The 25,404-nt window shown below is 40.7% G+C and overlaps 1 protein-coding gene across 3 annotated transcripts in view; it reads right to left on the bottom strand.

Moving 5' to 3' along the window:
• The window catches only part of MAST2 (microtubule associated serine/threonine kinase 2), a 155,658-nt gene that overhangs the window by 39,865 nt on the left and 90,389 nt on the right, over positions 1-25,404 (bottom strand). For 2 of the 3 annotated variants that reach the window (XM_081324556.1, XM_081324558.1), the window contains exons 5-12: positions 21,875-21,966; positions 16,307-16,385; positions 14,228-14,248; positions 12,613-12,691; positions 11,570-11,724; positions 9,717-9,792; positions 8,711-8,920; positions 3,832-3,933 (exon numbers count right to left, since the gene is read on the bottom strand). In XM_081324556.1, coding sequence (XP_081180682.1) covers positions 3,832-3,933; positions 8,711-8,920; positions 9,717-9,792; positions 11,570-11,724; positions 12,613-12,691; positions 14,228-14,248; positions 16,307-16,385; positions 21,875-21,966 — 814 coding nt within the window. The remainder of the gene's footprint in view (positions 1-3,831; positions 3,934-8,710; positions 8,921-9,716; positions 9,793-11,569; positions 11,725-12,612; positions 12,692-14,227; positions 14,249-16,306; positions 16,386-21,874; positions 21,967-25,404) is intronic. The other variant, XM_081324557.1, reaches the window with a different exon arrangement.

Raw genomic sequence — 25,404 nt, 5'->3', positions numbered from 1 at the left:
GATCCTTGGAAGTAATGGTTGGAAAAGTTTGCAAGTCTTTGGGAAAGTTCAAGAAGTGAAAGGAATACCCTCCTCTTGAAAGACCAGATAAGGCAGACAGGGAGATGAAGAGTTCAACCGAGTTTCCTCTTTTGTTCAGGCATCTGCACCCGCTGCTTTTAAACTCGCCGGGCGCTGCAACGGCACCCGTTTTCCCCGGCGAGTTTTCCCTACCTGGCCCCTGCAGAATCGCGGCGGCGCCCCCGGAGAAGCCTACCCCGAGGCTGCGGCCGATTTTTCCTTCTCCTAGACTCTGCCGCCCAGAGCGTTGTTTCTCCCCCTCGTGCGTGCGTGGGATGAGGCGAGAAACCAACAGCCTGCGTCCGTCTCTCTTTATGTATATTTCTGTATATATCTTATCTCGGGATCTAGACCTTTCGAAGGAGAAGGGGCGGCTGGAGTTCGTGAGTTGCTGTGGGACCCAAGGGTTGGGGGAAGAGAGATGGGAGGGAAAAGGGGAGAAACCTGCCGCTGGCTAGTTCTTTGTCTGATCGGGGAGCCTGAACAAAAGAGGAAACTCGGTTGAACTCTTCATCTCCCTGTCTGCCTTATCTGGCTTTTTGAAACGCACCACCGGCTGCTCCGTCCAGAAGCCCAGATTCGGGAGGGCTGCTTGGCTTCCACTTGAGCCCATCTATGTCCGCGAGCCCCCCCCCCACTACCCCTAGACTTCCGCCGCCGCCGGAGGCTGGATCCGCGCTCCGCAGCGGCAGGGCGTGGATCCAGCCGGCGGCAGAGGCTTGTGGAGCACGGATCCAGCCTCCGCCGGCATGCAGGCAAATCCTGCTAAAGGGCTTCCCCCCCCCCACTGGATCCGCGCTCCGCAAGCCTCTGCCGGCGGCAGGGCGCGGATCCAGCCGCCGGCGACAGAGGCCTGCCTGCTTCTTTCCGCCGCGGAACGAAGCAGCCTGCCTCCCCAAACCTCCCCAAACCTCCCCAAAAGAAGCAGGCAGGCAAGGCACGGAGATCCGGAGACCTGCCGACGTTTGGGGAGGTTTGGGGAGGTACCCAAACCTCCCCAATCATCAGCAGGTCTCCGGATCTCCGTGCCTTGCCTGCCTGCTTCTTTCCGCAGCGGAAAGAAGCAGGCAGGCAAGGCACGGAGATCCGGAGACCTGCCAACGTTTGGGGAGGTGCCCAAACCTCCCCAATCATCAGCAGGTCTCCGGATCTCCGTGCCTTGCCTGCCTGCTTCTTTCCGCAGCGGAAAGAAGCAGGCAGGCAAGGCACGGAGATCCGGAGACCTGCCGACGTTTGGGGAGGTTTGGGGAGGTGCCCAAACCTCCCCAATCATCAGCAGCACGGGTGAGCGATGGGGGGGGAAAGCACGGGTGAGCGATGGGGGGGAAAGCACGGGTGAGCGATGGGGGGGGGAAAGCACGGGTGAGCGATGGGGAGGGAAAGCACGGGTGAGCGATGGGGAGAGAAAGCACGGGTGAGCGATGGGGGGGGGAAAGCACGGGTGAGCGATGGGGAGAGAAAGCACGGGTGAGCGATGGGGAGAGAAAGCACGGGTGAGCGATGGGGGGGGAAAGCACGGGTGAGCGATGGGGAGAGAAAGCACGGGTGAGCGATGGGGAGAGAAAGCACGGGTGAGCGATGGGGGGGGAAAGCACGGGTGAGCGATGGGGAGAGAAAGCACGGGTGAGCGATGGGGGGGGAAAGCACGGGTGAGCGATGGGGAGAGAAAGCACGGGTGAGCGATGGGGAGAGAAAGCACGGGTGAGCGATGGGGGGGAAAGCACGGGTGAGCGATGGGGAGAGAAAGCACGGGTGAGCGATGGGGGGGGAAAGCACGGGTGAGCGATGGGGAGAGAAAGCACGGGTGAGCGATGGGGAGAGAAACCACGGGTGAGCGATGGGGAGAGAAAGCACGGGTGAGCGATGGGGGGGAAAGCACGGGTGAGCGATGGGGAGGGAAAGCACGGGTGAGCGATGGGGGGGAAAGCACGGGTGAGCGATGGGGAGAGAAAGCACGGGTGAGCGATGGGGAGAGAAAGCACGGGTGAGCGATGGGGGGAAAGCACGGGTGAGCGATGGGGAGAGAAAGCACGGGTGAGCGATGGGGAGAGAAAGCACGGGTGAGCGATGGGGGGGAAAGCACGGGTGAGCGATGGGGAGAGAAAGCACGGGTGAGCGATGGGGAGAGAAAGCACGGGTGAGCGATGGGGGGGGAAAGCACGGGTGAGCGATGGGGAGAGAAAGCACGGGTGAGCGATGGGGGGGGAAAGCACGGGTGAGCGATGGGGAGAGAAAGCACGGGTGAGCGATGGGGGGGGAAAGAAGCGGAAAGAAGCAGGCAGGCAAGGCACGGAGATCCGGAGACCTGCCGACGTTTGGGGAGGTTTGGGGAGGTGCCCAAACCTCCCCAATCATCAGCAGGTCTCCGGATCTCCGTGCCTTGCCTGCCTGCTTCTTTCCGCAGCGGAAAGAAGCAGGCAGGCAAGGCACGGAGATCCGGAGACCTGCCGACGTTTGGGGAGGTTTGGGGAGGTGCCCAAACCTCCCCAAACGTCAGCAGGTCTCCGGATCTCCGTGACCTGCCTGCCTGCTTCTTTCCGCAGCGGAAAGAAGCAGGCAGGCAAGGCACGGAGATCCGGAGACCTGCTGACGTTTGGGGAGGTTTGGGGAGGTGCGCGCGCACCTCCCCAAATCTCCCCAAACTTCGGCAGGTCTCCGGACGGCGGCGGCGTGGGAGAGGTGCGCGCGATCCTGGAAGCACCGAAGCCTCGGCCGCGCGCAAGTCCTCGGTAAGCTCCGGGCGGTCACTTGCTTCGCGTCTCCTGAGGGAAGGGGGGGCGACTGGAGCGGGCGTGTTTCCTCGCTTGCTGGGCGCCGCGATTTGCCCGGGGAACGCGCGGGCCCCGAATGGCAGCGTGGAGCGAGGAAGCGGACAGCCAGGGCTTCCCCGAGAGCCGCGGCCACACAGGCTTGCAAAATGGCGGATCGAGCCTCTGCTGGCGGCGGAGGCTTGCAGAACGGCGGATCGGCTTATACTCGAGTCACGAACTTTTTCCAGTTTTTGGGGGTGAAAATGGGGGTCTCGGCTTATACTCGAGTCGGCTTATACTCAAGTATATACGGGTAATACTAAACTCTCACGTCTATAACCTTTAACTGGGCGAAAATATCATAGTACCATTTTTTTTTCAAGTAAGGTTCTTTAAATGGACTAATTTACAAAATGAGTCCAGAATCCAGGACCAATGACTGTCATGGAATCGAAATTTGACTAAGTTTATAAAACATTTTATGACATAAAATTATAATGAAGCATTCTATGAAATAATACAAAATGTCATAAAACACATAAATCTATAATCAACTGCCTACTTCTATAGATACCTTATTAGTCACAATCAACATAGATTGACCCTGACCCTAACTCTAACCCCAAAATTTACATGACACTATTTTTCAAGCTGAACGACAGCTGCAGTATCATAGTATAAACTCTGAGACCAGTGTACAAAATTTATTTATCAAGCAGTAAACAATACATAATTGTGTTCCTTGATTTATAATGACTGTTATAATCTGTGTGAAAGGACAATTAAGAGGTGGCAAGATCTATTCACTAAAAACCAAATGTAAAAGAAGCAGGCCATCATTCATACAACTGTAAAGTCTTTTAGTAGAACAGTCACTAGTTCTCTGATTTATGTAATATTTTTGGAAATATATTTTGTTACACTCAATACTGGACATAAATTTTAAACTATTGGACGCACATGTCAGGTCCTTTGGATATTTTACTATCTTACAAAGCCCCTAAAAACGCTGTGTGCTTACCAGACATTCAAGCAACCTCGCTGGACGTGCAATGATGATCATCAACTTTTTTACCAGTTGGGTAACAAATGATACATCAGAACTTTCTGACCGTTCGTGAGCCTAGGCAAAAGAATGTCACATTACAACATGTACAAAGAATGGATCCTGCATATTTTACCTCTGAAGTGAACATCAGTAGCTTAATTATAGCTAAAGCATGACACAAGCACAATTAACATTATTCATGTTATGTATTGGGAGAATCTTAAAGATAACATCAACTCATATGCAATATTGTAGAACCGTTTTTTATAACATTCACTGGACATCTAAAGGTTTCTTGTCTTGCAATTCATTATATACCGGTATAAAACTCTTTTCAGTGCCTTGTCATTACTCTAAAAAAGCTTCCTGAAGGACATAAAAATGACTCCAATTTTTATTAAAACATAAGACAACTTTGTCGTGTTAAATAATAATAAGAAATTGGATTCAAACACCAATATTTTTGGTAAGGTGTTTACTTGCTCAATTGTTTTGTTATTTAAAAGTAATGAAGAACAGTAATAAAAACCGATAGTACTAAGAAAAACGGTAAAATAATAAAGAACAGTTTAATAGAACATTAACCACATAATTTGGTTTATTGCTTTATTAGGTTTTGGTTTTATATCTAGAGACAATTTTCTTAAAATTTACATATGACACAGGAAAGCTTTATAGAGTTCCTAGCTGGTGTAATATACAGTTTTTTCAATCTGAGACAATAAATAGATGATAGATAGATAGATAGATAGATAGATAGATAGATAGATAGATAGATAGATAGATAGATAGATAGATAGATAGATAGATAGATAGATAGATAGATAGATAGATATAGATAGATATAGATATAGATATAGATTTTGCAATTCACTTTGCACAGAAAAACATATGATATTCTACTTGAATTATCTTCATTTGGAACTTATAAAAATGAACTGAAATTTAAATAACTACATTTTTTTTCCATTTAGCAAACATATTAATATGTTGAAAGAAACATTGTTGTAGACATTAAAAAAAACATTACCACTGAGAAAAAGCTGTTCAGAGCAATGGTTAAATTACGTGCCATTTCCTAGTGACCACATATTCTCTATGATGATGTATCCCTAATTTGTTCTTTCAAATCTCTTAATGGTGTACTTGTTGCCACTATAACTGAGCCTGTCCACTTTGGTGGTACTCATCTTTGTCTCTTTTCTTCCACTTTTCCCAGCAATATAAAAAAATTTTCGTGTTCTGGTCTTTGCATAACGTGTCAAAAGAATAATAATCTGAGCCTGGTCAAGAGAGAACTCTGAATTGATTTGATCAATAATCCATTGGTTTATTTTTTGTTTGTTTGTTTGCTACTGTATTCTCAGGGATCTTCTTTGGCACCAAAGTTTAGACGCATCAATATTCTTCCTATCCTACTTCTTTAAAATCCAACTTTCATTTCCATAGAGCGTCACAGGGAATACCTGTGGCTTGCACAATTCTGATCTTTGTAGGTATAGACATATCATGACATTTGAATATCTTTTTCATGGCCTTCATAGCTACTCTACCAAGTGCTTGTCCCACTTGGTTGACAGATTGTTTCCTTACTGTTGATGGCTGATCCTACAAAGCAGAAGCTATCCGCCATTTCAATATCTTCATTGTCAATTCTATGGCTGATTGTTCTAAGAAGTAAATCTTTTTTCTCCAAAATCTGGTTATTAAACAAAGTAACTTTAAACACTGTAATAAAACAGTAATATCAACAGTTTTTTTATTATTATTATTTTAAAAAAGGTTTTTAAATTATTATTCTATTTTATATTGAGAAAAAATATCAAGAAAAACCATGCCATTTATTCAAAACATTAATATCTAGCTGGATGAAAAATAATAGAATACTACAAAAACACAGTAATGAAGCACACTTGAACCTGCCATTCATCCAAAATAACTCGGCTGCACTTTCAGGACACTTAATAATATCACTATGACTTGTTTTAATTTCTCACAAATCAGTCTGGATATCTCTTCAAATATTTTACTAAAAATATATCCTACTTTTCCTGCATTTTGAAGTTACTGGTTATATGCCAAAGAGGTGTCTACCATTTGCTTTCTCAACATGATGAGTGCTACCTAATTAGTACTTCCCAATATTATATATTTGCCTGAAGGTTGTAAGTCATATTACAGATCCCACCCAACTTACTTTGGAAGTGGGGGGGGGGGGAGAGAGAAAGAATTATTGACTCTGGCTGCTGCCAATTTCAATGACATTCTGGAGGCAGAAATGGATAAATTATAAAGTTATTCCCTTATGTGAAAGACTCATCTGTCACTAACAGTACTCACTGGGGCATGAAATTACAATCGCTCTTCTCCCTATTCCAGTCACAACTTTCTCATTGAGCTAATACACTGATACAGTCTAATGCAGCTGAGTTCTGGAAACAAGAACCCATATTTCCAGGTTAAAACCTTTCTAAGAATCCCAGTTCTATTTAGGATTTGTAGTTAAGTAGAAACTAGGCATATGAAGGCTAAGAGGGAAAAAACCAAAGAAACTGAAGACATTTTTTCCTCCCAAGTCCTTTTTTTTAAGGAAACATTTTGGAAAGATGTTTTAAAAACCCTCCAGTCAAATATTTTCTTTAAAAATTAATGGAATAAGTTAAGGTGCTCAGACATGCTGTCTACCAACATAAAGACTTTTTATTTAGAACATTATGGTGCTACAATTCCTGTATAGAGATAGTGCAGTACAACTTTCGGGTGTAATAAGATGCAGTTCTCCCCAGAGTCCTCTAATTTCATAAGACAAATAATAAAGGGCTTCATTTGCTAAGTATAAAATACTTAAGTCATCTCAAAAACTTTTTAAAAGTAAATTAAACTAATATGCCTTATTTCCTTGAGAAATATGTATCCAACATTATAATTGTGTGTAAATCAAGGTATAATCACTTGTTTCAATGCATGACTTGCATTGAAACAGCAAAGTAAACTTAAATCAATAAATAAATAAATACTGAATACATTTCATTGTTTCCAAAATACTTGCTTTTTCTTGCCCATCCTCCAAAGATTTGGAAATGTTATATATGTATTACAACAGGAATGCAGGTAATCTTTGACTTATACATTATTCTCCTTTTCCTTAGCGAATGCCAATTCAGAAAACAATTTACAGGTAGTCCTTGACTTATAACAATTCTAACTGACCATTCAAAGATACAAGAGCACTGAAAAAAGTGACTTATGACCGGTTTTCACACTTACAACTGTTGCAGCACCCCCATGATCAAAATCCAGCCACTTGACAACTGGCATGCATTTACGACAGGGTCACGTGATCCCCATTTATAACCTTCCCAGCTAGCTTCCACCAAGCAAAGTCAATGGGGAGAGCTCTCGGACAACACATCTCATGCCACTCTTAAAGATCTTCTACCCACAGGCTCAGGTTCCAGGGCAGGTAAGTCTCATTTCAGCAGCAAAATCAGAGTTTTGTCCACCCTGATGAAGTGGAATGGTTTCTTAGAGCTGAGTTTAGCCACTGGTGTTTTAGCTCCTTCTTCCTTCTGGTTAATTCAGTCTCCTGACAGGTGACAGGTGACTAGGTCCATCCAATGGTGAACGCTTCTCTACAGGAGGAAATAGCTGCACCTGCTTTGACAAGAGGCAATTGTCTGCTCTTTCTTAAGAGGCTATCACTGGCCATCACCAACAAAATTGAACAATTTTCATCAGTCTTCAAACTTCACTTTTTAAGGCAAGTTATTAGTCTATTGCACAGGTCTGCAACCTGCGGCTCCGGAGCTGCATGCGGCTTTTTCAGCCGTCTCCTGCGGCTCCCAGTCCTCTGCCATGTGCAGTCCAAAAAAAAAAAAAGTGGGACTAAAAAAGTTCAACCAATCAATTCAAAAATGCAGAGTAGGTGCATATCTTGCCTTGGCTCCACTCTTCAGTCAAATCCTGTTCTGCGCATGTGCGTATGTACGCGCATGTGCACACATTTTTTGTGGCTCCCAGTTTTTCCTTTTGTGAGGGAAGCGGTTCCGAGTGGCTCTTTCACTGTTTCAGGTTGCTGACCCCTGGTCTATTGTTCCAGAAAGTGTTGGGAGAAGCAGATGCTCTGGACTCCTTTCATTTAGGATTCAAGTCTGATTGAGATAGCATTGATCACGCTGCTTGGTAACTTTGGGCAAGCTCAGCATACAGTACTAGAGCCATCCTGACCCGCCTTGATCTCTCATCAGCTTTTGATATCATAAAACATGATATCCTTTTGGAGCAACTTAGGGGTCTGATAGGCAGTGTTACGGTGTTTCTCCTCCCTTCTCCAGGGCAGTTCCAAACAGAGACTGAGCCTGAGATCCCTGCTTTGTGAGGTACTCTCTCACTACTCCTATGTAACATTACATGAAGCCACTGGGTGAGGTCATTCATCAGCACAGAAATTATTGTATTGTTCTATGCTGATGACATTCAGTTGTGCAACTCAGTCCTGGCCCAATGAGGTGATGCTGTCAATTTTTTCCCCTTTCCTGGCGCCTGGAGGATCTAGAAGTTTGGATGCGGAAGAACAGGCTTTGGTTCCACTTTGGCAAGACCAAGATTTTTCCATCTTTAACTCTGCGCAGGGAGACACACTTCCTCAGTCAGAGTTGGTGTGCGATTTGGGGGTCTTCCTAGATTCACAAGTCCTGCTTAAAGAGCAGGTAGCAGCCACAGCCCTTTCCACAGGTTCATCTGTACTCGCCAAAAGTACTTGTCCAAAAGTACTGGACTTTAATTTCTGTAATTCTAAATTAACAAGTTCCAACATTTCTGAAAGGGTTAAATCATTTGACGACATACTTACATCCTGAAGCAATTTTTCAAGGTTTTCCTGCAGTTCATAAAAGTACCGAGAGGTAATGAGTCCTTCACGTGATTTATCCAGGCAGTCTCTGGCCAACTCAAGAATTTGATGCTGAATAAAGCTTAGGACCCCATCTGCTAATTGCAACACATTTTCAGGTGCACTCGATGCAATAAATTCAGCCAACCGTTCCTCCATTTGGGCTGTGGCCTAAAGATGGGTCAAATGATTAGTGACATTTTGCTATAAATAAATCAACATATGAGCTTAATTAAATATATTAAACCTAATTAATGGGCCTTATTAGACTATTTAAGAATTTTGCCTATAGAAAATAAATGAACTTTGTTCTCCATTATCATTGTAAACATTCATATTAAATTTATTGATATTATATTCCATAATTATAACTTACAGATTAAAAAACCATTTCAGAAAAGTTTAAACACCAATGTGAGAGAACTATAATGGGAGTGCATATAATTTTTATTTTTACAAGCTTCATAGTGGATCTTTCATTTATTTTAGCATCCTATCTTGCTAAGGATGAAAAAGTTTGACTTCAAATTTTAAGCTTAAGAGTTTTAAAAAGTATGGGATCTAGAATTATAAACGCATTTTATCTTTCAAACAGACTTTTAAGAGAGACTTTTGAACCACCTAATACCACTTATATACCAGATAAAATCCAATTTATATTTTGGCACACATTGATTCTTAACTGGCAACCTTTTGCAAATACATTTTAAAAACTAGACAGCTCCAGTCATCTTCTTTGATGAAAATGCTTTCTTAACTTAAAATATTTATAAATATTTTATAAACCCTCCATTTGCTTAAATAACTCCAACGTGGATTTTCATTTTATAATTATTGCTTTAGCAGTGCCTTAACTTTGTATAAAGAATAGGTCCTTTATATCATATATTTTTAATCGCATATATTTTTATTATTCCTACTAAATGGATATAGAAAAAGCCTCAGACTGCTCAGAGTACCTTCTTACCTTTGGAAATCTTTCTTTGTATACATGGTTCATCATCACTATTTCACTATCAAAGGACACTGGAGAACGACCAGGGCTAAAAACCAAAAAGTTTGAGAGGTAAAGCATTGTATTATAAGGCAGTATGACTGTTTGAGCATACCATCCACTTTAATGTGATGATATATTTCATAAAGCAATTAGCTACATAAATTTTGTATGCATAATTACTACGTAATACTTTGGCTTTAATTCAGAAGACATGTTTTGAAATATATGCAGCACTCTTCTCAGGCTCATGAAAACAGCCACATCTTTTTTTTTTTTTTTTTGGATCATACAGTTGTTGCTGTTGAAGTTTCTTCGTTGAAAGTTACAGTGTACTAATGTGATTAGTCAATTATTTTTTACTTCCCAGCCAAGGGGTCAAGAAAATGTACAGTAATCAAGGTCACCTAGCCAGCTTGCGTGCCTAAAGAAGACCAAAATCTGGGTCTTTCTGCTCCTAGGAAATTGGCTCTCACTAGAAGATAGTAAGTTAATACAATTTTGGCAAAAGCAGTTAATGTATAAAATCCATTGTTGCTGAATTTCATTCCTAGGCATTGTAGTCAATATGGAGAATTCAGCAATAATTCAGCATTATTTAAATATTTGGTTATTTTCCCTTAGAACAAAAAAAAAGTGATTTAGGATCTAATATAAAGATGTTTCCATTAGACATTTTTTAATATTTCCTAGGCTTGGGGATAGTATGTTTGTAGAGCCCCAATTGTATATTTTATTGTGTTTTTACTGGTATGATTGTTTTTACTCCAGGCTGCCACATTTGTTTCATGTCTTTTTCAAACTGTATTTAATTGCTTATTTGATTTTGTAAGCCACTCAACCTACTAGAGTGGGTGGCCATAATAAATTTGGTAAAATAAATATTTCTAATCTTTAACCTTTCCCTACCCAATGGTCACGTCAATTTAAAATAATGTGGATTAAAGGGGTCTATGAAAATTCACCATGACCAACTCTCCCCACAGCCAACTTTCTACAGGACAACTCGACATGGCCACCTCGCCACAGGATAATTCTCTGCAGGACAAGAGTTACACTAATATCAAAGAAATGGTGGAATAGAATCATTAAAAAACAGATGCAAAAGGAGGGACAAAATGAAATATGAATGACAAAAATTAAAATATTTTTTTTTATTTATTTTAAATAATTGATTTGAATTGTTAAATTGTCCTGCAGTGAGCTGTCCCGCAGCGAATTGCTGTGGCAAACTGGCCCGGAGTGAGTTGGCTGTGGAGAGTTGGCCATGATGAGGTGGCCACAAGAAGCTGGCTGTAGCAGGCTGTCCCATTCCGGGATTAAAAGTGATCTGTGCACTGATTTCAACTTTATCAAATTTATACTACTAAAAATAATGAATGTAATGAATAATGGCTTTCCAGACATTCCAAGAGACTAATATAGCTAGATATACTGTAGATGCAAGACCTATGTTGGTCCATCTAGCCCAGCGTTTCCCAACCTTAGGAACTTGAAGATGCGTGGACTTCAACTCCCAGAATTCCCCAGCCAGCTATGCTGGCTGGGGAATTCTGGGAGTTGAAGTCCACGCATCTTCAAGTTCCTAAGGTTGGGAAACGCTGATCTAGCCCACTCAGTCTGGCAGCTGTTCTTCAAAATTTTAAGCAAGAGTTTTTTCAGTTCTAGTTGTGAATGTCAAGGATTGAATCTGAAATTATATACAAACCATACAGTCCATCGTGTGAATGATGATACTGCAGCAATTAATGGGTGAAACAAAAGTAATTTTTCTTGCAAGGATACTGCAGAAAATTAAGTAAAAGAATGAAGGGTTTAAGGATTACCTCAGGCTACGAGACCGAGGCCGCATTGCTGGAGAATGCCTTCCTTCCTCGTCAGTGATACTCTCAGTGCTGAAGTGCTTTGTCAAAAAGTGAAGTTCATCAGCTGTTGGTTGATAGGGCAACTGGTGTAGCTTCTCCTGAGATGAGCAAGATGACTAAGAACAAAATGTATGCAAGAGAATACTTAAGGACAGGCAAGTATTTTACAAAAGTACATAATGATTTGTTTCTAGGAGAAAAAAATACAAATGTTCATGTATCTTATATCTGTTCTTGAGTAATCACTCTAGTAAAGGAAAAAGGACTTGATGCGTAAGAACAAAATTCAAAGCCATTTCTGAAAAGTATTTGGTGGGTTTTTTTTGTATGCCACAACAGATCTACGACCAGAAATCAGCAACTTTGATTCAAAATTAGTTCGAAACTTTTCATAAAAACACACAAATTATCCGTGAAAAGCAGAAAATCATTTGTCTGCCTCAGCTACTGTAGAAATAATTTATTCAGAAACTCTATTATTGCTACCCTTGTAATAAGTTCCATAAAAGCCAAGGTTAAGGGTACTGTACATTATGGTAATCTGGAATCAAAGAAAATTCCTTATAATAAAAAAGTTAGGAATTATTAAATGAAATTATAAACATGAGACAGGTTTTAGGATTTCTTGACTTGCCATGAGAGCCAGTGTAGCTTGTACTTTCATTCTCTGTATCTTATATAACATTAAATTCAATTCAATTTAATATTGAACTAGGATTAATGAAGTGATCAAAAGGTCAAGTGCTTTTTGTTAATATATTTTAAATGAATAACATAACAGAATGAGTGAGACTTCATTATGAAGGAAATACAGAATATTGGAATCTTAATCTGAATCAGTTGTGAAATTCCCTTCAAAAGTGTTTTGAGAAGTTAAATAATACATTTCTGACAGAATATGAAAAAAAAGAAATATTGATCCAAAACATCTCAAATTCCATTAGCTATCAGGAGGAAAAGAACCTGGAATCATTCACCAATCAACACAGTGAGCATGTACTTACTGAAACTGTTGAACTTGGAGTGTTAGTTCCATATCCAGATGAAGGGAGGGAGGCCAAGGACCAACGGCGCCCATCTGTCCTAGAAAAAGTATTATTTTAAAATGTTATTAAAACACATGTTTAAATAATAGGTATTACCTATTTAAATAATTCATATGCAGGAGTTAGGGGATAATGTAATTTATACTACTTAAGTTTCAAATGCCAACAGAGTGTAGTTAAAAATCTAATTTGCCACTTGCAAATTGTTGCTGACCCAGAGAATAAACACAGCAGAACAACGTGGCAGATATCTACACAAAATATACTAAGGGTGTCAACAACCGCGTGTCTTCTAAACAAATATTTTCTAAGCTTTTTGCTGTGTTAATCTTTTTTCTCTTAGGTATTTCAAAAGAAAGCCCAATTAACTGAGTCAGGAGCAAACTTTCCATTCAATCTTCTATATACAGAAACACAACTTACAGTTCAAGTCCATTTTTCTTTTAAATTGGGGGGGGGGAACGTAACATTTAACTTATGTCTTCATGCTTCATGCACAAGATCACAAATATTTAAGATGTTGTTACAAAAATGCATGCTACAGTTAGCAACCCCAAATAGGCACTGTGTGTTACATTTTATATGCAAAAATCCAGATTCCTGAATAAAACATCTATGGTCTGATCAAGCAGAAATCTTCTTGTGTTCTTATGGTCTACGAGGTATTTTCAAAGGATATGTATTATAAACATTTTTTTTCAATATTTTAAAAAATGTTGAAAAGAGATACTGCAGGGAGGTCCATTTTCTATAAATAATTATATTTATAAATATACAAACATGGTGCAAAACATTAACTATTACTTGGCATGATTATGGTTAAAAATCACAGTTCAATCATTCAGGGCCCTTTCAAAACAAACATCATCCAGAGAAATATATAAAGCAAATAAAAAGGAATATGTTTCACCCGTAGTTTTCATATGGAAAAACTACTTGTTTAGTGGATCAACTTATCACCTAGCCAATATACATAACCGTAAGGAGTACTGTTTCTTTGAAAGGAGCAGTTCCAAGGCAGAAAATTTTCAAACAGTGTTCACTTAGCAATTGCAGAAATAGAACACCTATTAACAATAATTATTAGATTTGTAACTTTTACTTTCAAGTGCGAAAATCCTTAGTCACTAACTTCTCCTAAAAATTTTTTACTGAAAGTAATCCTTTCACTTGCGGTAAAGCAGAATAGCAACCCGCTGCTCCAATATGACCATTTTCATGATACTGATTTGTTTCATTTTACAGTTGATTTAAATTTAAATTGATATAATACAGCTCCCAGAATTATTCCTAAGTATTTTAATTCTGGGTTTACTTCTAAATTGATAAAGTTTATTTCTCTTTTAAGTGAGTATATCTAGAGATGCATAACATTTAGAGGAACAGCAATATTTTGTTTTCAATAGAAGTCATATTTAAAAAAAAAAACAGATGTCACACATTCTAATTGGTACCAAAAGAAGTCTTGCTGACATGCCTAAATGGGTTATGAAAGCATGAGCTCGCTGAGACTGCAACATGCAAAAGCTTTCCATTCATACTGCATACAACTTACATCAGCTGTACCATTTACCTGTCTGCCCTGTGTCCATGGCTATGTAAAAGAAACAGTAGCAGCAATAAAAATAAGAACAAAATACAGAGCATTTGCAAACATTTATCAAATAGTTATTTTTATCCCTTTAAACATCCTAAACAATTCTATGGATGAACTTGCAGTGTAAGAAAAAGAAACATATTATTTAATGACAGATTTATAATCCTATTTGTACACCATCAGATTTATACTGACACTGAAATAATTCCACCACTTAGCTTTGACAATTATTCATCTTTACCTTGCGTATATAAGTAGAAGCCCAGCTTTCACATTATTACCAAATTCAGGTATGCTCACAAAATACTAAACTTGAGATTTATTGTTAAGTAATATTTTCTTAGCAAAACAAATGGTAGTAGCCTGACATCCTAACAATATTGATGGGATTTTTAAAACTGCTAGGGAGATTTTTTTTTAAAAAAAGGTATAAAATGGCTATAACATCCCATCGTAAGTTAATAGTGGTAACTATGAAAAAAATCATTATATTTGAAGACCCCGATATTTCATCCCCAAAACCTATAGGTCCATAGACACTAATAATAATAATAATAATAATTTTATTTATATACCGCCCTTCTCCCGAAGGACTCAGGGCGGTGAACAGGGCAGATATATAAAAAATACAAAAATACAAAAGTTAAAAAGAATTAAACATATGCCCAACTAAAAACAGTAAATACATATATTAAAAATGACAATAAAAACCCAACCCAACCCCCATCAGGCCAGGCCGGCTTGTTCAAATAAGAGTGTCTTCAGATCGCGACGGAAGGAGCGAAGGTCAGGCGCCATCCGGAGCTCAACCGGCAACCGATTCCATAGCTCCGGGGCGCCCACAGAGAAGGACCTCCCCCTGGGGGCCACCAATCGACATTCTCTGATCGGTGGCACCCTGAGGAGGCCCTCTCTGTGGGAGCGCACAGGGCAGAGGGAAGTTGATGCCAGCAGCAGGTGCTCCCTAAGGTACTCCGGACCCATGCCATGTAGGGCCTTAAACACCATTACCAGTACCTTGAATCTCACCCGGAAGACAACTGGCAACCAATGCAGCTCACGGAGCAGAGGTGTAACATGGGAGTATCGGGAGACTCCCAACACTACCCTTTGTTTGCATCTGGCTCCCTGCTCTATCTGATTTTTTAATCAAAACGAAAATAGAAAGCTGGTATGGTGCAACTAAAAGTATTGTCTTTATTTTCAAGGATATAGCTAGGCTGAAAATGATCCCCCAAAACTTCTTTGGGGAAAAAAGATGGGGAATAGTGCAGAACAGTGTTTTCACTGACAGTACAGCCGAGGTCCAGAGAGGGTGCAAAGGAAGTGCAGCCAGGTTTGGGGAGTGTGCAAGGGAGGCACGGTGAAGATTTTGGAGATGTGCAGGGGTGTGCGAGTGGCTGGCAAGGGAGAAGCATGAGACTTATCCCAGTGACTTATGACTCGTGTTTTTACCTCCTGGCTTCCAAGTGACTTTCTGGGGAAGCTGGCAAGAAAATTTGCACAGTTGTCTATCACACAATTGTGGGGCACCGTAATTGGTCATAAGTGCGAGCCAGCTGATTTGTACCCAGACTCCAAGGTCAAATCGTACCCACCATTCATTCATCCAGTGCCATCATAACTTCAAATGGCCACTGAACTGCTATGTGTTTTAACTTTGCATTTTTGACTGGAGATTGTTTGCTACCCCGAGTCACTTTTAGAGATGGGCAGCCATAGAAATTTAATGAATAAATAAATATTGCAATGTATTTGTTTCTGATTATATTGCAAAATAACAAAAGTCCACAAACTTGCTACTACCTCAATAAAGAACATAGAAGCAGAGTTTATCTGAGGGGGAAAACTTACTGAAACACTTGACTTCCTTTTAAAAGGAGCCATCATGGCCCAAATTGTGAATATCTGATTAAAGGCAAACTGACACTCACTCTCTCTCTCTCTCTCTCTCTCTCTCTCTCTCTCTCTCTCTCTCTCACACACACACACACACACACACACACACACACACACACACACACACACAAATGGAATAAAATGACTCATACATACCTACGGGCAGGAACAAAGGAAAAGTGAGATGGTGCATTTGGAGAAAAATTTCGGGGGCTATCCAATGGACTTCCACCTGCTTAAAAACATACAAAAATGGTATTTGAACCATGCTTACAACTATTTCTATATTATAGTTAATATAAATCTAACATACAGTTTTCAGAATTATGGTTTTTATTGTTATTAATCACTGTCTTCCATCCTATTTCCTCTAACTTTTTCTGGTGAAAAATAAGGCAGAATAAATGATTAAAAACAAAATAATGAGGAACACAAATGGAAAATGTCATGGTTTAAGAAGGGACGCGGTGGCTCAGTGGGTTAGGACGCTGAGCTTGTCGATCAGAAGGTCAGCAGTTTGGCGGGTCAAATCCCGAGTGCCGCGTAACAGAGTGAGTGCCTGTTACTCGTCCCAGCTTCTGCCAACCTAGCAGTTCGAAAGCACGTAAAAATGCAAGTAGAAAAATAGGGACCACTACGGTGGGAAGGTAACAGCGTTCCGTGCGCCTTTGGCGTCTAGTCATGCCGGCCACATGACCATGGAGACGTTCTCGGACAAGCGCTGGCTCTTCGGCTTTGAAACGGAGATGAGCACCAGCCCCTAGAGTCGGAAACGACTAGCATGCACGTGCGGGGGAACCTTTACCTTATGAATTACATGAATTAATCAGGATCTAATCTATGTGACCTAGATTGCTAGGCCAATCTGGAAATACTCTATTGTATGAGTATATGGTATTGCCTATGCCCTATGAAGTTACAAATAATGTTTCATATGCATTAATTTGTATTTATCTAAAAGGAACAGAACATTAATTCCTTCTATACCTGCACAATATTATTTGAAATGTGAACATTACTATGCAGCTTTGTAGTAAATCAGCTTTAAATTAAACATCTGCATAATGCAAAAATGTAAACCACACTGGAGCAGAGCAAAATTCTAATCAGCCTAACCTTCTTGCTCCTATAGATACCCACCAAATATGTCTCTCAATTCTATGTATCTTTCCTTACTGAGATTTCCCTAGTAATCTAGTCCAGAAAAAAATATTAACAAGTAAACAATAATGTCCCACACTTCTTTTCTGCTTCTTGACAGAAACTCAGCAGAAGATAAGACATCCAGGATGGAATACATCTTCCTCACCAAAAAGTTTAAACCGGAAGCCAAGAGAACAAAAGGCTATTTCATAGAAATAGAATGGTGAGTGTGCCTTATTTCCCTTCTGTGGGCCTGTGCTTCTAATTGAATCCCTCATGTATTTTGCTCCTTGCCTTCTAACAATTTCTATGTGTGTATGCTTTTAATCCCCACTCTCTATCCTAGGGCTATCACATATGGCCTGAAAAAATCCAGATGGCAACTAGACAGCAAGAAAGAATGTTCTATATTACCTGTGCCATCTTGTGGAATGGAATGGAATGGAATGGAATGGAATGGAATGGAATGGAATGGAATGGAATGGAATAGAATAGAATAGAATAGAATAGAATAGAATAGAATAGAATAGAATAGAATAGAATAGAATAGAATAGAATAGAATAGAATAGAATAGGAGTTTGGCGGCTCCCCGTTCAAGCAGGAGAACCTATACCATTTCAGACAAGTGACTGTCTAGCCCAGGGGTGTCAAACTCAATTTCATTGAGGGCCGCATCAGCATTGCGGTTGCCCTCAGGGGGCCTGGTGGGTGTGGCCTGGGTGGGCGTGGCCTACTGGGTGGGCGTGGCCAGAGTGCGTATGGCCTACTGGGTGGGCATGGCCAGCTCTACATCGTTCGCATCAAGGGGGCCTATGGGGGCCTGGGCAGGAGTGGGACAGATCTGAGGGTCTCTGGCAGAAGGAGGGTCTCTGGGCCAGGGCCAAGGCAGCAGGGGCCGTTCCCACACTGTTTCCAGGATGGCTTCGCGGGCTGCATGAAACCACTTCGCGGGCCGGATCCGGCCCCCGGGCCTTGTGTTTGACATGTCTGGTCTAGCCTCTTCTTAAAAATCTCCAGTGATGGAGCACCCACGATTTCTGAAGGCAAGCTGTTCCACTGGTAAATTGTTCTCACTGTTAGGAAGTTTCTCCTTAATTCCAGGTTGCTTCTCTCTTTGGTTTTCAACCATTGTTTCTTGAGTTTAGCCTTGCCCTAATATCATAGCTTTATTCTATCTCTGGGTATCCATGGTTGAGTCCTCTATTCACAGAACCTAGATCCTTTCCCCATATCATTCTTGCTCCAAATTCCTTATGTATAATATACGATACATACAATATTTGTTTATGCAATAACCTGTAATAGAAGAATTGTATTTTAAGCAGTATTCATTTTCTAATAAATCTAGTGCTAACATATGTATCACACAAATTGGTAGACAGGTGCTACGCTGTGACAGGTGAGAAGTATCTTTTTAATGACTTCAAACTTTTAATTGTATCTCATGCAAAATATTTCTCAGTATAAGCTGAAAAGTCACAAACAGTCATAAGTTCAACGTTGGAACAGTCATAAGTTCAAGGATGGATCACAAGTCCATTTTTTCCAGGGTCATCAACACTTCCCAATGGTTGTTGAACAATGGGCATTAAGCAAGAACTACCTGTATTACAGATTCAAACAGACCTCTTCTCTGTTTGCTGTTAAGTCACCTTTCTCATTTCTACTTGGGTCTCTGGCAAAAGCACTTTTTCTGTAGTCTCTTCTTCCATTCTACCCTCCCCAAACTTTCTTATGCTACATTTTTTTTCCACCTCCATCACCTTCATTCATAACATTGTACATTTTTCCCATATCTGATTCTTCCATTATCACCATTCAACTATCACTGTAAGGGACAATTCTGATCAGCTATTAATTAATGATTCTCAGAGTAGAAAGAACCATTACATAAACATAATTCAGCTGCTTCCAAAGACCATTAAAAATGCCACATATTTGTTTATTCAGTAAAATGCGAAGAAAAAGGATAGGTCTTAAATATCAAAGCAAATATTAAAGCATAAAGGCTTGGACTTGTTTGCCAGGGCAAATAACATATTGTATACAGGGATCAATTTTTTTCTACAGCAAAGGTTCCATTCTAGTTTTTCAAGTTTCAGATTTTTAAGCCAAACACTGGACAAGTTTCCAGTATCTGGGAGGTTGAGAAAAGCTTGGTTTCATGTCCTGATATGATTCTGACTCACATGCTAACAATACTTCCTGACATACACTTTTATCTCTGCATTTTACTTCCCTGAATCCTAAACCCTACTCCACAAAAGTAGGTCACTTTCATTCAAATCTATTATATCCTTGCTTGCTTGCTCTTTTTATTTTTTTTTCTCATTGATTTATTCATGCTCCTTATCATTTGCTCTTCTTACAGTCCAAGCTGCAATTCCCCCATATACCACACTTGTCACAAATCTTGATCACCATCAGCCATCCTGACTTTCATCAACTAAGACATTCACATAATATATTTTAGGAAGATAAAGTGTAGACGTGGCTAGCAGTTTCAATCATATTCATACTGCAGGCAGCACTTTTTTGCCAACATGTCACAAAAGTAACTGAAAGTCGGTTTTATCTCAGTTTATTTTATGAAAACTTTACTGACATACACTCAGGATGCCAGTTTAAAATATTTAGGAGAAAGATTATGGTCTTCCTTTCTCCATCAGTTTCCATCACTCTTTTATCAGTGTTTCACAGCAAAATATTGTTTTCTACTGCATACAAACACTGTAATTTCCGGTCTGCTTCAACTATAAACTGTATGTAAATCTGAATTTGATCCAATTTTTCAGATAGAAGGCAGTTGTTTTCAAAAGGAATAACCTTATACATAACTAGTCTGTACATTATATGCATTTAATCTCTTGAACTGACAGTACCGTATTTTCCGGCGTATAAGACGACTGGGCGTATAAGATGACCCCCCAAATTTTGAGATGATTTTCAAGATTTTTCGTCTTATACGCCGGAAAATCAGCGAGCCCGGGAAGGCACGCCCTCCACTCTCACTGTGGAGGAAGGAGGGCAGGCTGGCGTCTGGCAGGAGCCGGCAGGGCAGTCCTGCGTACGCGCAGCCGGGGAGTGCGCGCGTGTGCAGGACTGCCCTGCCGGCTCCCGCCCAACGCTCTTCCCTCTTGAGGCAGCATCCCCGAGGACTCCTTAGGAGCCGGGGAGCAATGCTGCCTCAAGAGGGAAGAGCGTCGGGCGGGAGTCGGCAGGGCAGTCCTGCACACGCGTGCACTCCCCGGCTGCGCGTGCACAGGACTGCCCTGCTGGCTCCCGCCAGACGCCAGCCTGCCCTGCTTCCTCCACAGTGAGAGGGGAGGGCGTGCCTTCCCGGGCTCGCTGATTTTCCGGCGTATAAGACGACCCCCCAACTTTTGAGATGATTTTCATGGGTTAAAAAGTCATCTTATACGCCGGAAAATACGGTACTTCTGATTCAATGTTGCAGTGGGGACCATCTGCCAGGCTATACACCACCAGCTTCACACAGACAATCTGAAAGACCATCTGAAATGGAATCGCTGTTGAATACTGTTTGAATATACAACTAAGATATTGCAATGGAATTTAGAGAGGACAAAAGTGCCACCCTTACCATCAACAGGGGGAAAATAGTGAAAACTGAAGGAATCAAGATAGCCTATGGAAATAACATCAAGAGTCTAGATGAGTACCAATAGCCACTCTGGATGCAATTCGAAATCATCTGGAGGACCACATGAAGACTGTCAGCTTTGATAAAATCTCCATCGGTAAATTGCAAAAGAAGCTTTACTTATTTTATTTATTTATTTATTATTGGGACTTATATGCCGCCCTATCTCCCGAAGGACTCAGGGCAGCTAACAACAATAAAATACAACAATACAAAAGTTAAAAAGAATTAAATTAACAGCCCCAATAGAATAAATTAAAATTGGAGTTAAAAATTAAAAAACATTTTAAAATCCCTGTTGTCAGTCCAGGTCAACCTGATGGAAAAGAAGTGTTTTAAGGCCGCGGCGAAAGGACCGGAGATCCCGGGCCATCCAGAGCTCAAGGGGAAGTTACTTGGAACAGCTTACATCCAGTGATCATACCTTTAATATACAACAACATCTACATATCGTAAGTCCTTGCAAAGGACTCAAAGGTAAACAAAGATGTCAAATTCACTCTAAACATCAGGCTGCATGACCAACCATCGCCATCATAATCATCATCATATATTGTAGGCATAATATGTTTTATAGAAATGTACTGGTAAACAATATAAGCATCTTTAAAAAGTAAGATATTTCTATGTGAATGTAACACAGAGAACTGAAAATTACAAGAAATATTATCAGATAAAAATGTTTAACCTTTACTTCATAACATTTTGCACAGTTAAAAAGATCTGCGTCCAAATTGGTACTTAATTGAATGATACCCAATTTATAGACAACAAAGAAATCTTGCTCATCTATCTTTATTTAAATGAATCCCTGAGAGTCAGGGATCATGTCTATTTATTATATTAAATTCCAAAAGAAGAGAAATTAATTTAACAAATTAAATTATTTACAAATAATATACTTATTTTATATTACCTGCATGTCCATGAAGTGGAGAATGTGGCCGTGGAAGAGTTGGAGATGTGCTAGAGGTTACAATCAAGCTTTTTCTATTACTGGTTCGACAACTGAAATAAAAACATACATCTTTAAGTAAAAGACAGAGCTGCCCTATGGCATCCAAAGCATGGTTGTACTGATTTAGGATTCCCAAAACCTATATGCTAAATTGAATACAAAAGTTGAATAAAATAGTTTTAGTCAGATAAAGATGGACATTAATATGACTTTCTAAATGTGTTAAGCTCTCTTTAATTGCAGATTGTAGTAATACTTGAATAGTGCTATTATATAATGACTATACAAGTTATACATGAGACTTTTTGTCATAAATAACCCACCATGTCTGAATTGGAATAGACAATGAAATTGTAACATTTACAAAAAGGATCGGATGCCTCTTTGAGTCAATACATTTTCACTAAATTGAAAGAAAATGAAAAAAAACCCTACAAAAGATATTATTCATCATAGACGTCATTAGTATGTGAAGTGATTAAGAAACAAATTTTCTTTTCAAATGAAATGAGACCACTGCAGACAAGAATAAGTTTCTGTAAAAGTTCAAAGAGAATAGGGAAGCGCAACAACAGGAGGAAATTCCTTTGCAGGCATCCAACCTTCCCACCCCAAGCATTTCCTCTCCCACCCCTATTTTCCCCAGACAGACTGCAAGCTGAGACTCACCAGAAATAAAGTGGATGTCCCTACTTAAACAGAGCTTTTGAACAAACCTAGCTACCGTATTTCCCCAAAAATAACACCTGGTCTTTTTTTTTCTTTTTGCCTTCAAAAGAGGCACTAGGTCTTACCCGCTTACCTCAGGACCACCGCAGCCAGGCCTCCCACGCCCTGACCCGTTATGTCACTGCCCAATTTCTTCTACAGCCACTAGGGCCAGAAGGCCATGTGAGGTGTTGCACTGGTGTCGCCGCTTGCAGGACGCCATGAGGCACATTGTGCCATGACGTGCGCAAGCAGCAGCACTGACACAATGCGCCACATGGTATCCTGCCACAAGTGGCAACACCAGCGTGGGGCTTGGTGCTGGTGCTGCCACTTACAGCAGGACACCGTATGGTGTCTGCCACAAGGGGCCGCGAGCGGCCACAGAAGTCAGGTGGTGTGTGACAGGTGTCAGGGCATGGGAGGACTGACTGTGGCGGTCCTGAGGTAAGCGGGTGTGGGCCTCATGGGGTAGCTCCACCCCCCAACCCTGCCTTATCTTGATTTTTACATGTGTGCCTTGGCCCACCTTGTACAACCAGACAGTGGGACAGAGTGGGTGGGGTCTTAACTAGGGCTTATTTTGGGTAAGGGTTTATATTAGGCGCACACATAAAAATGAAGCTATAGCTTATTTTTGGGATGGGTCTTACTTCCAGGGAAACACGGTAGTAGCAAGCTAGCTAGCAGCTATAAAGAGTTGGTAGTAGTATAGCTAGCAGCTAGTATAGAGTTGGTAGAGATTTTCCACATAGCTATTCAGGTATGAGGATGCTAGTGATTTTAAAAAGGCTATTCAAAACAAATTTTAACATGAGAAAATTATCTGTCTTCTCAACAAAGCTTTAATAAAACTGAGCCCATATGTACTGCTAACTCAAAAAAACACCTGATCAGCAGTGCCTGATTTATGACTAACCTTGAACTAGCAATTCAAGATATAAAATTTCACGGTAAAATTCGTTTTTAATATAGATTAACTGCCTGCAAACGAACCAATTTCCTCCAAAAGCAAAAGAAGGACTTCCAGTTTTCTTTGTATCTGTGGTAACCAATCCATATCAGACAATCCTGTTACTAAATCAGGATGAAATAGACCTACTGGTATATCCAAATATAAGCACTATCAGATCACAGATAGTAAAGGAGATGCATTGTGTACACAGTAAAGAAATGGATTCTTGTTCTTGCTTTTAAATTTACAAAACGGTTGACAACAGAGGTGAACTTTGACACCTAGCTCAGCAATCAGCTGTTCTGTGGCTGGAGTGGTGAGGTGCAGAGGCAATGCAGATGGCAAAGAGAGTTGTCAAAGGTGTCAAATGGAAGGGACCTTGGAGGTCTTCTAGTCCAACCCCCTGCTTAAGTAGAAGACCATATATCATTTCAGGCAAATGGCTGTCCAATCTCTTCTTAAATACCTCCAGTGATGGAGCACCCACAACTTCTGGAGGCAAGTCGTTCCACTGATTAATTATTCTGTCAGGAAATTACTCCTTATTTCTAGGTTGGTTCTCTCCTTGATTAGTTTCCATCCATTGCTTCTTGTCCTGCCTTCTGATGCTCTGGAGAATAGCTTGACCCCCTCTTCTTTGTGGCAGCCCCTTAAATATTTGAACACTGCTATCATTTCACCCCTAGTCCTTCTTTTCATTAAGCTAGACATATCCAATTCCTGCAACTGTTCTTCATATGTTTTAGCCTCCAGCTCTCTACTCATTTTTGCTGCTCTTCTCTGAACTCTTTGTAGTCTCTATTATCTTTTTAATGTCGTGGCAACCAAAACTGGATGCAGTATTCCAAGGGTGGTTTTATAACCGGCATGATAAATCGGTACTAACACCTCATGCAGTTTTGATTCTATCCCTCTGTTAATACAGCCTAAGACTGTGTTGGCTTTTTCGGTGGCTGCAGCACACTACTGGCTCATATTAGTCCTACAGTATCTGCATAGATCTATCTATCTATCCATCCATCCATCCATCCATCCATCCATCCATCCATCCATCCATCTATCTATCTATCTATCTATCTATCTATCTATCTATCTATCTATCTATCTATCTATCTATCTTAATCTGGGGGTTTGTCCATATGTGAAACTTGTTATTCCAGTACTTTTCTTTAATGCCTGCCTGCAGAAATGCAATGTCCACACTTCACAACTCCTATTCTCATTCTGCACAGTTTCAATGAAATGCATGGTATCTCAACTACATTATTTGGCAGGCATTATAAAGATAGAATATACTGTTTCTATTTATTTAACTTATAGTCTCAGTTTTCCTTTCCTTCACTGAGCAGTCTCTCTCAGTGAATAATATTGGTGAGTATACATGAAGCTGCTTTACAAATTTGTTTCGTGTGTTTTTTTTTCAAATAATGGTTAGATTCCAGGAACAGAAATGATTAATGCAACACAGTGCATGCTGATCAGTGTACGCACTCTTTCAAACAAGAAACTCAGAAATACAAATAAAATCACAAGCACCATGAAGGGCATCCCATGCAATGTGACTTTTATTTTAGTTCCTTCCCTTTTCAACCAGCAATTCCCCACATACCCTAAAGATTGTTGTTGTTTTTTACAACAGAGTTTGGGACATCTAATTTTTAAGAATAACAAAGGAAATGAGGTGTGGAGGGAAAAAGACAGAATCAAGCTACCAATCCAGAACACCTTACTTTTAGGGGGAGAAAAAACTAAAAGAAAGATAAATAAAGCTCTGTAGGCACCAGAGCATTCACAAATTAATGAGAGATGTCCTGATGCCCAGTAA

The sequence above is a fragment of the Vipera berus genome (genome assembly GCF_964194415.1).
Source record: "Vipera berus genome assembly, chromosome: 3".
Lineage (NCBI taxonomy): Eukaryota > Metazoa > Chordata > Lepidosauria > Squamata > Viperidae > Vipera > Vipera berus.
Note: the sequence above shows the minus strand (reverse complement) of the source record. Positions and strands in the feature narration are given on the sequence as shown.